At 29.4% G+C, this 15,124-nt stretch overlaps 1 protein-coding gene across 5 annotated transcripts in view; it reads left to right on the top strand.

Moving 5' to 3' along the window:
* Positions 1-1,285: 1,285 nt before the first annotated feature.
* The window catches only part of LOC143250803 (syntaxin-16-like), a 31,859-nt gene continuing 18,020 nt past the window's right edge, over positions 1,286-15,124 (top strand). The window contains exons 1-4 of one of the 5 annotated variants that reach the window (XM_076501820.1): positions 1,286-1,550; positions 6,788-6,908; positions 7,508-7,596; positions 10,171-10,189. In XM_076501820.1, coding sequence (XP_076357935.1) covers positions 6,828-6,908; positions 7,508-7,596; positions 10,171-10,189 — 189 coding nt within the window. In that variant the 5' untranslated portion in view covers positions 1,286-1,550; positions 6,788-6,827. Of the gene's footprint in view, positions 1,558-1,685; positions 2,169-4,798; positions 4,946-6,787; positions 6,909-7,507; positions 7,597-10,170; positions 10,190-15,124 lie in introns of those variants that run through there. The other 4 variants (XM_076501821.1, XM_076501823.1, XM_076501824.1 and 1 more) reach the window with 4 other exon arrangements.

The following is a 15,124-nucleotide window of genomic DNA, read 5'->3' as shown; positions in this document are numbered from 1 at the left end:
AAAGAGGATGAAATGATACTTGCCTATATTAATCAAAGACATCAAATGCTACATGGATGGTTGAAATATCAGCATTTGACACAAGGCACTGCCAATGGAAAAAAAAAATGAACAAACGTATACTTTACACTGCTAAGATAGAAAAAATAAAATATAATACTTTTGTGAAAAACCAAAAACAAAGTAGGATCAAACTGATTTTATTGCATTAAATAGGAATGAAATATTTAGGTCTTTTGAGAACTCTATAATGGTTGTTTCTTCTCAGAGAAAGAATATAGGCCGTAAGGCTGAGAAGTTTGTTTGTTTTGGAAATAAGCACAAAGATATACAACGCGCTATCGGTTTTCTAGCCGTCACAAGTATCGAAACCCGGTTTTTAGCGTGGTAAGTTCGCAAATATACCGCTGCTCTACTGGGCTGGTAAGAAAATAAAAATTATGCTTAAGCAGCATAGTATTGCTGGAAAACACGGTAATGTAGGAGGAATTCTGAATGACAAGATACCACATTGTGTAAAAAAAGAAATTAAAGTGTTACATGGCTTTATAAATAAAGACATCGAATGCTGTGTGACTGTTAAAAAGCTAGTGTCTAACACATAACACTGCTGTTAGAAGTCACTTGGAGGAGGATGGCATACGTAACCTTAATATGGTCGAAGGAAATAATTTGTTTGACGTTGTTGAGAAACAGGATCAGAATAATAATTACAAAGCTATAAAACAAGCGAATAAAGATGGTTCTAATAAATAAAGGGTGAGAAATAATAAACTATAAGAAGAAGTAAGACTGTAACTGGAATCGTAAAAAAAACAGAATAAACATCGAAATAAATTTATATACATGTCCTTATAGAGAATAATAAATTATTACTCATATTGTGTGTGTTTTCTTATAGCAAAGACACATCGAGCTATCTGCTGAGCCCACCGCGGGGATCGAGCCGCTGATTTTAGCGTTGCAAATCCGTAGACTTACCACTGTTCTAGTGGGAGCCCGTATTATTATGAGAGTAATGATAGAGATACGGCAACAGGGAAACCTTATTTTATATTAAGTGCCAAAAGGCCAAATATTATAAAATTGATGGGCAATGTTAACATTACTGAAAATCCAAAACAACAGTATATTGAAATTGAGCTAAATTCAGCTCAAAGTGTACGTTTATCTAGTGTTTTCGTTTTTCTGCTTATTCCTGTATTTATAAACTATCTCAAAATTTCCTTTATTTAAAATGTTAATTTTACACTTTTTTTCGTTAAAACTTAATAAAAACAACATATATCCACGTAGGTATACTGAAAACGAATTGCTGCTTCTTGTAACAGGTTGCTATTGAACACTGGCGTTTTTACCGCATCTGAAAGTAACTGTGCGAAGAATTAGAAATTAAGTCAAAATTGTTTGAACTCAGTTAAGCATTCACCCTGTACAATAATTGAATATACTTTATCAATCGGAAAGCCTTAATTCTTACTATATGAAATGCCAAGAAAGTCTGATTAGGTGTTGTCAGTGGCGTCATGAAACTCGAAATCTGTATGATTGTATGAGGTTTTTCTTTTCTTCTTTAAATTTCTTTATAAATATGATATGGAAGTATTAGTATTAATGCTAATGCAGTTTACAATTTGATAGTGATAATTGACATTAGTTTTTTGTTTTTTTTACATTTGTTGTAATATTAGTGAAACAGCCACGAGGCATAACAATTCTCTAACGTAGTTGGCAGTTCAGTGTTATGTTTCAAGGTTTTAACACGTTAAATCATTTTCAAAAACTAGACTTATTCATGATAATTACGGGAAATGATTCTTGATCTTCGTTCATTTCGGCATCAATAATAGAAAACATTGTGTTCATATTTCTAAAGAAACTTCGCATCTTGCACAATCTCACACAATTTTAATTTTACAGAACCTCGGCGTTTTTGTTTCATTTTGTAAAGTACATAGATTGTGGGTAGTCTTGACTAATCATTTTGTTACAAGTTACAGCACTTACACTTACAGTACCTTGAGTAAGGAAGATTACGTATTTGAACATATATGATGTTTTGATTGCTAGTGTGGTGATCATTATTAAGCATACGAGTTTTAATGGTAAACTTATAAAAAAAATCATCCTCACTGTAAAGGCTGTAACTTGGGTTAAAATAATAATTAGTAAGTAAGCTGTAAAAATTAAATTGAAACATTTTTTATATTGAAATATGCAGTTTGGCAGAACTTCATACTTGCATTTGATAATCCATTTATGTAGTCACTGCTGGCTTCATCAATTCCTGTGTAAAGGTTTTCAGACTTTGTCTTTTGGTTTACTTCACTTGGTCAACTTTTACTTGGTTAGAATCATTGCTTTAGTAGAAACTTAGATTTTAATGCAAAGAAGTAGGTCTAGTATTATATATTAACCAATGTAATAAGTAACTACTTATATGGTAGCCAACTTGTAAAGTTTTTTTGTTGTTTTTTCATTAGGGATTATTTGTGTCAAAATCCTGACCCTAAAAGCTTGTTTGGAGGAAATGTTTGAGAATGTGTAACAGAGATCTGATGTTTTTTCTGATCAACAGCTTTAGTTCAAACATAGATAAAGCTGCTGGACCTAATAATATTCTACAGTTATGTTGATGACATTGATTGGCACATAGTTGTTACATTATTAAGTTTGCTGATATATATATATATATATATATATCTGTGGTTTTTATTGAGAAATTTAGATCAGTTGGTTACTAGTACAAACAGTTTCAGATGGTGTTTAATTATGATAAGTGTAAAGTTATGTATGAGAGTTATAATATAAGTTAGAGGAAGGGGTTCCTACAATATTGGTTAATATAATTCTTAAGCCTTTGAGATAGTGCTGTAGTGGAAGTAATACAGCTAATACTACTTTGAGCCATTTTTACATATATATATTTTTCTCTTCAAGTGGGTTTTCTTGACATCACTAATTATTTTGAGTTGTGTATTTTATGTATGAGAATATTAATAGAACTTTAAGAAACATTGCAACTAGTTATGCTTTGTTTGGAATATTTTGTACTGTTTTGGTCCTCTTATTTTGGAAGGGATAGTGATTTGTTAAAGAGTATTCTTAAGAGCTACAAGGGTGATTCCAGGGATTTATGGGCTTTTCACATGAATTTGGGTTTAAATCCGTAATTGATTTTCCTTCAAAAGAAAAATGGTAAAGGGTGATGCAACTGAAGTACTCAAAATTAAATAATGAGCAGGCAACTTTAAGAAAATAGCAGTTAATACTGTATATGATGTTAAAATGAATAAGTTATGCCAGAAATCCTCACCCTAATTCTATTTTGTGACATAAATGAAATTGAGAAAAGAAAAAATTAGACTTTACCAGCTATATCTAGTTCTTATTAACAGTTGTTGTCAAGTTGTTTGGTAATATAAATAGCATCTGAACTACTACTGTGTCTGACATATTACAACCATTTTGAAGAACCTTGATATTGGGTGAAAATATTTATTAGCACAGGATATTCTTACACATTCTTTACTTTTATTTAGAAGTTCACCAACCTAATATTCTCTTGTTAACATGTGGTACAAATAGCCCTTTTGCTTTGACCCATAAAATGCCAACCAATCAACCTATTGACAAAATAAGTCCTTGACCATTTTCAAGATTGAAAAGACATTGTTTCACCAGTTCTTCTGACTAAATGAACAGTTTCAAGAAAACAGTTATATATGGTGTTAAATAAATAATGTAGTATTAACAAAACTTTAATGTTTGTATTGTAACATAAATAAAACTGAAGAGAAATAACACAGCTTCAATTTAATCAAGTTTGCACATGCACTTTATCATTTTTACTTGAAAGTTATTATTATTAGTAACATAATTAAGTCAAATAAGGAACAATTTGAACTTTCAAAACTATCTTTGCATACTCATCTTGGGTAAAAGTAAAAACTTGAATTCCCCTTTCTTTTCAGAAAATTAAAGTATTGTGAAGTGTTGGTATCCAATACTACCAGTGATAACTGGTTTCATCAGTCATTCACCATTTTAGAGAAGTAAAACTTTTTGTTGGAGCCTAACCTGTTTGTTTGTTTTTTGCACATCTTAAATGTACATCCAATAGTCTTATTATCCCTAAAATATTACACAAAATAATTAGTAAGATAAGCTCCTACCCATTGTTTCTGTCACTAAGCCTCATTCTTCATTTTGAAAAGAAAAATAAGAGAAAAGGTCTTAATGCTTTCTTTCTAATATGGTCTTACTATGTCTAGAAACTGTTCTCTAAACTCTTCCTAGTAATTCAGTGTCAGTTCTTTGATATAGAGACCCAAAACTGTACACGGTGTTCTGAGTGAGGTCTAAGTGACTTGTATGTAGATCCTTTCACTTGTAATAAATATGTATTGAAATACAACCCCCCAGAAAGTGAAATTGCCTGAACCGGAGATATGCTTTACCTTTCCAAAATGTCTTATTCTTTCTATCTTCAGAATTCAAATAAAATATGTGATATATCAGTTTTATCAACTCCCTCAATGATAGTATCATTATTTGCCAATTCTAATAGAAAATAGAATGATACATAATAAGTTCTGGTTTAAGTTTCTGAAGCTTACATTTACTATCTATGATAATCACTTCACCAGTGCTAATGTTATTAATTGTGGACTTTTCAACAGATAACCAGTTGAAGACCCCAAAAATTGATTGAAACAAAAATAATGTCATTTTTAATTTCACATGTATGCTTCAATGAAAACAAATTGAACTGTTGAAACCTCTTCCATCGTTTCAGTAATTTGTGGTGCTTATTATTTTGGATTGAGAAAGCATCATTATTGGAATGAATGCTTCTGAGAATAATGGGAGAGTTAAAATGTGGATTAGTAGTGAAAAGAAATTATAGTTCATGAATATTTTTCTATCAAGGAGACTGCAACTAGTAAGTTCTTTTAGAGTTCTATTTTAGGACCTTTAGACTTGTGTAAGTTAATTTGATAACATCTTTGTCAATAATATTTCTCAGTTTGCTAAAGTGCTGGAAGGAGCTGATTATATTAAATGTTTTTTGTGTTCAATATGACCTTGACATCGTATTGAAAAGGCAGAAATGTAATATTGAGAAGTGCAAAATCATACATTTAGAGGTTTGGAAATGTGAAAATAACATGCATATATTTTATGTTAAAGGAGTGTCATAGAAAAAGAGAAGTACTTAAATGGAGGTGCTTATTTGTGAAATCATAAAGCTTTCTGCTGAGTGTTTAGATGCAAAGAAAAGAGCAAATAGTTATTTCTTTTGGTACTCCTTTATAGGAATTTTGGAGTTAATTAGAAGGTTATTGCACTGTATTGCTTAATGATCTGGTAAGATTTCATCAGGTTTTGTCTATCTTACAATATATTAGTTATACAAATTTATAGAAAGAGTGCAGAGATGGGTTGTGAGACTGGTAGTAACTCATTCATGTTACTTAAACTGTGAGAAGAGTTTTACATTTTTACGTGTTTTTTTTTAGATCATGTAAACATTAAAGAGACTTGATTTAGGTGTTCAATATTGTTTGTGGTTTGGACAGATTTTATAAAGTGTGTGAATGGTAAATAAAATGGTTGGTAATGTATTAATTTTAATATTAGAGTTTGTGAATTTTAGCTGTAGATTCTTAAATGTAGATTTGTTCTTTGACATTTTTCTTTATCTTCAAGACTTATAAATTTCTGGGGTGACAGAGCTTGGATTATTTTGCAAATATGTTTTATGATTTCATACAGAAAAATGTGAACTTGTATTTAAATTGGATGACTTTACTGGACCAAATGACTTTCTGCCACCATTTATTAACAATTAATTTTCAAGTCAAAAAATTACATAGTTGTGTTACAATATCTTCCTAGCTAAATCTCTAAATCTGTTCATAAGGTACTAAGTAGAAGACTGTAGGCTTTTTATCACACAAGTAATTAGGTTATTTGAAGTTTTATCAAGGACCTCCTTGTACATGTAGATATAGCTCACAAAATCATATTTAATACAGTTTAAGGCTTTAGAAGTTTTCTCAGTTACATATAAATCCCCCTCCCACTCTTCTTGATGCTAATGCTCTATTTTAACAAATCATTTCTAAATAATCAGACTTGTATTTAAGATAGAATTGTCCCTTAAAGAGCACCCCAACATTTCAAAAATCAGATTTTTGAAATTTAGCCTAAATCATAAGTTTAACCTGTTTTCTACTGAAATATCTAATTTTTGTCTTGAAAACTTTACTGTTTATTCTGTAGTACTATAGGTGATTAAAAATGAAAGCAAATGTAAAGACGTAATCCCAAATCCACAGGAAGTATGTGGTCTTGGAAACCTTGCATGTACCCCAATTTTTGAATTTAATGGTAAATCCAAATAAGCTATATATTCAGGAGTTTCAACTTAAGGCTTTTGAAATATGTTTTTAACTGTTTTTATGTGGTTTATATGAATACAAGTCTTTTAAATTTATAATAACTAATCTTGTAAGTAGTAAGATTTAGGTTCAGAAATTCAGTTTCTTCAGTATTATTATTTGTTCTGTGAACCTCAAAATACTAAATTTGGTTTAAAAAACACTTTCAAGTTTTCATAATGTTTAGAGTATAACTCATGTTTTAAAAAAGTGGGTAATTTTAGAGATTATGCTCAAGTTTCTGAATAGTGCTTTAAATATCAAAATAAACTTTTTTATGAATATTCTGTAACATCTGACATCTGCATTAATTTTAATATACATTTCTATCTGTTTTACAGGTTGTTCATAACACTTAAGAGTGATTTGTAAGTTCTCAGCATGGCTGTTAGGAGCCTTACTGAGGTATTTGTGTTGATGAGAAATAATGCTTTACAGAGCAGGCATATTTTCTCTGAGCAGGTACGATGATTAATTATTTTCATGAAACAATTTTGAAGTGATAAGAATTTAAAACTGGTTTGCTCATTACAATTAGTAGAAATATTTTATATTGTAAAAGGATAAAAAGAATAATTTAAAGCTTAGTTTCAGCTTTCTTGTGAATGAATTATAAAAGTATATATTTTTTGATTGATTTGTTGTATGTGTATAATAGATTAACATCAACACTTTTTAAATGTGTAAAATAAAAACTTATATTCTTATTAACACTTTTCACAAAGTGCATATTGTATCACTTTATTCCTGGATACAGAGTGTGAAGAATTAGTAATAGAAAATGTTTCCAGTTTATTACTCAGATCAAAACTTATAATTTTATGATGTCATAGGTTGTTATAAAGTTGTAATGAGTGCACAAAGGATTTTTTGAAATGTTAAGTTCATCTTTATTATATGCAGTTTATTACTGTGTGGTATAATAAAGAAACTGCCAGCTATACACTTAAATTATTTGCAGTAACGAAGTCTAGTAGTATGGAAAAGAAACTATTGTGCTGGTAATCAGCATTGTCCTGCATTACAGTTTATTTTATGTTCATTCCTTGTTGCATTTCTAGGCTTTAGATGATCGAGCTGCGTTGGTTTCATGTCATGATGTAGAGAGAGGTAGTACATCACCCAGAGACACCAAGTTACCACCTTCATGGTATGTGACATTTCTTTAAGCTGTGCTAACAGTAAATAAAACAAAACATTTTGAAGCAATCACAAAATAATTTCTTATCTGTTATAAAATATTATTCTGTAAATTAAAATTGAAGAATGTGAAATTTGAAGCACAATACAAGTTGAAATTCGTTTATATTATCTAAAATATATTTTTTAATAATATGGTTGTTTATGTCCATAGATAAATGAAACTCATGGATGAAGTAACTTTCTGGCTTTACCCTGTAAATGTTACATATAGCATCTTTTATTTATTGTCTGCTTAGTTTGTATTTTTTATTGTGATGTAACTTGGTAGTCTTGGTTATTTCTGTAACTTTTAAATTATTGTTTCTGTAATTTGTCTAAACATTTGGTTTCTTACCAATTTTGTAATACAAGTTCAATTTGTAAAAACTAAGTTTTAGATTTATATTTTTGTAAATATTTATTCTTGTCAGTTGTGATCACTTATATAAAAAGTTTGACTATGAATGTTGTACTTGTTACATGAGCAAAGTTTAAACTACACTTTACATCATTTTCTGATACTTGTTCTTAGTTGATATAAACTGCTTATGGCCAGAGTTATGGAGTAACGAAGTAGGATTACTTTGTTTACTACTTATTTACTGTTAATTAAGTATGCTGAAAATTCTTTACCTAAGTAAAATCAAGAAGAAATTATCTAATTTTTCCTTTACTACATTTCTTTTATAAAATGGTTGTTACATCTGAAGAAAACTGGAGAAAATCATACTGGTTGCCATGGTGATTGTTTTTGTTTACATAATCAGAGCATGCCTAATCTTTCAGATAAGAACACAAGCAGTGGTATTCACTGTACTGTTAAGCAAGAAAAAACACAGCCATTTTACATCTAGTATTGACTGTAATAACATTGTCCCACTGTGACAGTCATATGTGACACAAATAATCATCTATAGAAACACTTGTTTTTACTAAAAACAACAGTGGGAAGTTCAATGAAGTTGCAGCATGTGAGCATATGTTTAATTTTGTATAGTTCTTGTTCATACTGAAGCAATCTAATCTGACAGGAACATTGAAATTCGCCTGCTGTTGAAGCTGAATTTTAAACAGTGTGTGTGAAGAGCTAGCTGTACCATAAACAGTAATATTGATTGTTTTAATAAAGTTGGTTGAGTTTATATTTTGTAGTGCCTTTGACATGTGACTTTAAGTTGAATGTAGGCTATTTATAATAACATTGTTATTATCTATTTTGTGTTGATACTTTTAACTTTATTTCTACTTAGGTACATTTTAATTTTGCTTAAATACACATCAACAACAGGTACTTTTATTTTTTTTAACTTAAGTGAATATTTTCTAAAGTAAGAGTGTTTTCATTCAAGTAAATATTTTTAGTACTTTACCCGTCACTGCAAGTTATGGCTAACAATACACAAAAGAAATCTCATTACCTAACATTTAACACAGTGTTATTTAAATTGAGCTTATATTTTTAAAGCTTTTAAAAAAGTCTTGAATTTAAAAGTTTAGACTTTTGAGTCTCAAGTTTAATTACTGTGGGTATTGACTCTGCATCTTTTTCATAATTTTGGTTTGTTTCACACTGCATGTATATTTAACAGCATCACAGTTCTTTGTGTTCATTCTGTCTTGGCCCACATGAAACTCTTCCAAGATAATTTAACAAAGGTTAAAATTTTATTCATTTCTAAACTTGGTTTCACGAGGGAAAATTTGCCTTAAAAATCTTTGAACATGCTTTGAAAATGTTACTACATATGTAGATGAAGGAAAGGTGTAGATTTGGTGTATCTGGATTTTCAGAAAGCATTTGACAAATTACCACATAAAAGGATTGTAAAGAAAGTTATATCTGTAGGTGTGAGGGATAAATTACTGGATAAAAGAGTGGCTTGATGGAAGAAAACAGAGGGTTGTTACAAATAGAGTTCAGTCAAACTGGATTAATGTTGCAAGTGGTGTACCTCGGGGCTCAGTGTTAGGATCGTTGCTGTTTTTGATTTATATTAAGGACATAGATGAAGTAATGGTCAATAAGTTATTTAAATTTGCTGATGATATCAAGGTCTTGGGTGTTGCTAGCCATGAAGAGGATGCTGCTGCTTTACAAAAGGATTTAGATCATTTAGTGAGTTGGGAAAATAAATGGCAGGTATGTTTTAATTATGATAAATACAAGATAATGCATGTGGGTTATCATAATTTGAATTATAATTTGGATGGGAGTAATTTTAATCTTAACATAATAATTGAGTGGATTGTCAATGATGGTGTATTTTTCTGTGACATTACTCTTGCAGTGTTATCTGTTCCAATAAATAACACACAAATACAATATCTACAGGTCTTATATTTAGTTATCCAGAAGTGCTAGGAACCCTGTAATATGGAGAACAATCAAAATACCTGAAAGGATTCTCTGACTAAAATACTGTAGGCAGCAACACATAATAATGTGAATTACTTCTAGTTATTAAGAATTAACATGTAATTTTTTATATGAAGGTTGACATTTCAGAATATTATATCAATATTTTTTTATATATTTCTACAGGGTGGATGGAATTGAGGAAGTGAGTATATTGTATATTTGTAACACTTGTTGATTAGAAAGTAGTTTTTTTTTATGAAGTAGTGTACTGTGTTATAAACTGGTTTAATTTAGATATAAGTATCAATAACTCATAGTGGTGCATAATGAGTTTTAAACTTATCATAAGTGTATTAACCTGTTCAGTGCCATAGACGAGATAACTCGTCCAAGCCAATCAGTAATACAGTGCCACGAACAAGTTAATTGATTCTCAATTATACCTAACTTCAACGCTAGATGTCAGCACTATATATGCATTTAACCTACTTACAAATTGTTTTACTTTCGATCCAAAATGGCGTCACGAAAAAAGTTACAAAATGAAGAAGCATTAGATTTGTATTGTAGCAGCTGAAATACTTGGCAGTCAACAGGTTAATACAAAACACTACAGCATGTGATAACTGAGGTGAAGAGTTACCTTGTTTGAGTTACCCAGGTTGCTCATAAGTTTTAACTCTCTCAATATGGGCCTGATTCCACATATTGATCTCATAATCATTTTGTGCTTATTATGGTTTTTCATACTCTTAACTTTTAATAGAGGAAGTGTATCTTCACAAAAAATTATAGTTTATCTACAAACATTACAAGGCTTTAGTACACAAAATATAAGATATTTTTATTAAGCTGCAAGATTAAAATTTTTTAAGTCATGATTTGTTCCTGCATTTTTTTTCCAATGTTGATTGTTGAATGTACAAAGTAATTTTGATTATAGCTGCATCAGAAAAGTATCAAATTTCGCTCACAAATTCTTTAAAACTTCCAGATAATTATTGAACATTTTTTGAGCAAAAACTTCATATTTTATCTGTTATTTACACTATTCTACATTTGTACAACTTTGGTTGATTTAATTAGCCTCATAACCATCATAAAAATTACAAAATATAAATTATGCTTTTTACATTTTAGAATGACTGTAAATTACAACAGAAAACTACAAATGTTTAATCTAAATAACTCAAATCTCATTACATTATACAATATGTATATATTTTTTATTTATATTTCATTGACCTTTCAGCCTTATCTGACTAACATTACAGAAGTAACAATGACATGGTGCACATGCAGTCATCTTACTATATCCAGTTTTATAAAACTGACCTGTCTTGGCTTTGTTCTAGTAAACCAATATTTTCTGAAACAGTTACATTTTGGTTATGATACATTACATATGCATCATTTAATATACAATTTAAAATAACTTATAAATAAGCTCTTAAATTTCAGTTATTTATCTTAAAACATAGAAAACAATTATTTTTTCTACTTTCAAACTGTGTACACATTTGCCCACTTGTAATTTGCTAGGCCTTGTCAAATTTCACACATGAAGGATGTAAAAATAATAAGTTTTTTCGAGTTTATATTGGCATTTTGAAATGACCAAATATTATATGTTATTCTATCAGTATTGCAGAACTCCACCGTTAATTTTCAAACTTACTTACTGAACTGTATTTGAGTAAAAAAAAATATTGTTTTTCAGACTACATTTTCAGTTACAACTTCCTTCAGATTCAAGGCAAAAATAATAAACTTAGGAAATTCCCACCTTCTAGAGACAAAATCATCAGGGGACATCCTGAGCTTCCAATTGGTTATTCATAGACAGATGTTGGAGTTTGTAAGCAAGTATTTTCAAAAATAGAAAGTGGTGGGAAAGGTTACTATATTTTATTCACTGAATGTAACAATATCTCAACAAACAGAAAAGACAGGCAGTTCTTATTTTGTATTCTAGCTTGTCAGTACTGCTAATTTGATTTTATAATTTCTAAGAAACTATAGACTTTGCATTTGGACATCACAAAAGTGTAATTGGAACTAGTGCTGTATTCAACTTGTCACATGACACACACACACACAATTGATATTTAGGAATTTGTTTAATATTTAGTTTTAAATTAATAAATTAACTAATGTATAACACTGAAATTTGTATTATAATCTACAGTGTGATACCAGACTTCTTGTTATACAATCATAAAGTATTAGATAAATAAAATTTTGAATGTTAAGTCTACAAGTGTGATGAATACCCTTTGGCCCCTGACCACAGGAAGACCTGTAGTGAAAGGGTTAAGATGTTATTGTGAGCTTCTATCATTGGTTAAAATCCCAGTCATGGCAGATTGCTTTTCATCTTATTCAAGTTCCTTTTTATTTTAGTTTTTATCATTTAAATGAATTTTATAAAATTTGCATCACTATGATAAGGTGTTTCAGTTTAATGACCACTGTAAGTAGGATAGCTTAACTGTATAGTCGTGGGTATCCTTTATTGCACATGACACAAAGTGTTAATATCTAACATTCAACATTTTATTAAACTATGTTTTGTTTGTGTCTTACAAATTAAAATAACATAAAATCTTAGCTAATAATCAATAATTTAATATTTGGTTATTAATTCTACAAGGCAATATTAAACAAAATCCTGAATTTCTCCCAGTGTGACACATTTTTTTCTTCGCGTATTGTCATCCCTATTTAATTCAGTACCCCTCAAAAAATACAAAATTAAATGTAAATTACTCTACAAAATTATCATTGTTAAGACGAACCACATTTATTATAATCATCAATTTTGTTTGGTTTCAGAGCTATTGAGTAGAAAATTGGACTTCTCCTATCACATTGTCTTTTACAATTTCTTAGTAGTTCTCTCTCTTAGTTTTAATTATACAAGTACATTAGCTCTAACCAATAGAAACTCGAGGTTTTCATCTGTCAACTGATGTGTTGTACAACATTACATACTAAACAGATAAATGTAAGTTTCACTAAGAGTTTGAACATTGTTCCTATAAAAAAGTTAACAACTACCTTGGATGAATTTGTAATGATTCATGTCGCATAGCTAGAAAGCTAGAAATATTTTGAGAGATAAGGGAATTTGTCTTATTTTTATATTTATTAGTCTGTATTGTTTGGTGGATTATTTAGTTAAATAAAAATTAAGTGCAATACTATGAGTAGGATAAAAAGTAGGGTTAACTCCTTTCAACAATCGATAGCAAGAAAAAAAAAGAAGATTGGATGAGTATTTTATTTCTTGTTTATTATGTTTATTCTTTATATATATATATATATAATTATAAAAGTAACTAAAACATAAAAATATGGATCTTTCTTTGGTTAGTATAAATTAAAGTAAAATAACATAATTAATATGTTTCACAGTGCATGCACACGAGCTGCTTATAATAGTTGTAGAAGCTTGTGGGTAATGTAATTCGGTAGCTTAGCTTCACATGAGCTGCATATGTCCCAAATGATTTACAACTTATAATGGCGAGGACAGTAATTAGACATAATTGGAAAAGCAATAAAACAATAAAATGTAATTCTAAAATAGAAGTCTACTACAACTAGGATGAATTATTGTAGTTTCTTGTTACACTAGGATGAATGATTTATAGTTTCATGTTACAATTTGTAGTAATTCTAAAAAATAAAAAAATGGGTAATGTAGATTTGATTTTTTTTCATGGTTAAAAAATGAGGTCGTTCAAATCGACTGATTCTATTCTGAGGTCAAGTCTATAAAATATAAATTTTAATGATAAAAATAATTTGAAATGTATTTAGATCTTCGGTATTCCACAAAGGAAATTTGAGATTTTTGAGATGAGAAACAGTATTTTTAATTTTAACATGAAAATTACTTTGCATATGGACTATTCAAAGCAAGTTCTCAATATATTTGTGGACAAATCTTTATTTTGTTTTATTAAAAATACCTCACTAAAAATATTATTTTTTGTATGTTAAAGAGTTATAATATTAACTGGAAGACTGTCAGATTTTTATGAAAATATACACACTATATTGAAAGTTGGAAGTATTAAATCTACAAAGACTAAATGAATACAAGAGGTAAGGAGGTTAGTCACTTAGACCAAGCCTGTATTGAGAGAATTAAATATGTACATTTAGTATCATGTAGTTGTACTGGTAGAAAGAAACTGTTTTTATTTGTTGTAAAGTACAATGATGTCATTAAATACACATGAAATATATTGCATTGGTTAAATGCATTCATAACTTTATAATTCTTATCTGCTAATATTAATGGGACTGTACATGGGCTCATGATTAGCATGTTGTACTAAATCGGAGAGTTAATGGTTTGCATCTTATGAACACTCTATAAGAGTGAAGCTAAATTCCACTGTACATTTTGAATAGCTTAAGAAATTGTAGTAAGTGCTATTGACAATTGTTGTCTCTGTACCAGTTCATTGTTAATGATGGTTAAAACTGATATCACTTTCATAGATTTGAATGGATATTTGGAACAAATGAACAAACAATAGCCTGGAAGTAAATACTAAAAATTGTTAGACATTTAAATAAAAAAATGGTATGCAAAAACTTGAGCTTAATACTTGAAGTACTGTGGAAACAAAAAGGTATTTTTTATGAAGGATCAAATACAACAATAATAGTTACATAATTTAGCATTCTGTAAAGCATGATGTGTATGAAACCCACTTATTTAGCCTCAGAATATCATGAAATACACGTAATTTACAGTCTAAGAACAAATTTGTTTGTTTTATATTAAATCTCATCTTGAAGCTTTTTTGATTCAGTACTGATGTAAGTTTTCTGCACCACTATACAGTAGTTTGTTGTTTGTCAGTCAGTAGACACTAATATGATGCCATGAAGGGATGATTAACATTGCAATATGTGCTGTCTTGACATCAATAAAATGTGTGCATACCATGAATTATCAGAAGACTTGTGCACTTTGTTGGTTAAAGAGAAAAAAACTGTTTGTTAATCTTAATTTTGGTTTTATTTATTCTTGAAACAGAAAACTTTTGGAGAATCTGAAGTATATTTTGTTACATGTTGCTGTTATGATGTAGTGTTTTGTTGTTGCAAATACTTT

The sequence above is a fragment of the Tachypleus tridentatus genome, chromosome 5 (assembly GCF_004210375.1).
Source record: "Tachypleus tridentatus isolate NWPU-2018 chromosome 5, ASM421037v1, whole genome shotgun sequence".
Classification (NCBI taxonomy): Eukaryota; Metazoa; Arthropoda; class Merostomata; order Xiphosura; family Limulidae; genus Tachypleus; species Tachypleus tridentatus.
This window is presented reverse-complemented; position numbering and strand designations above follow the sequence as displayed.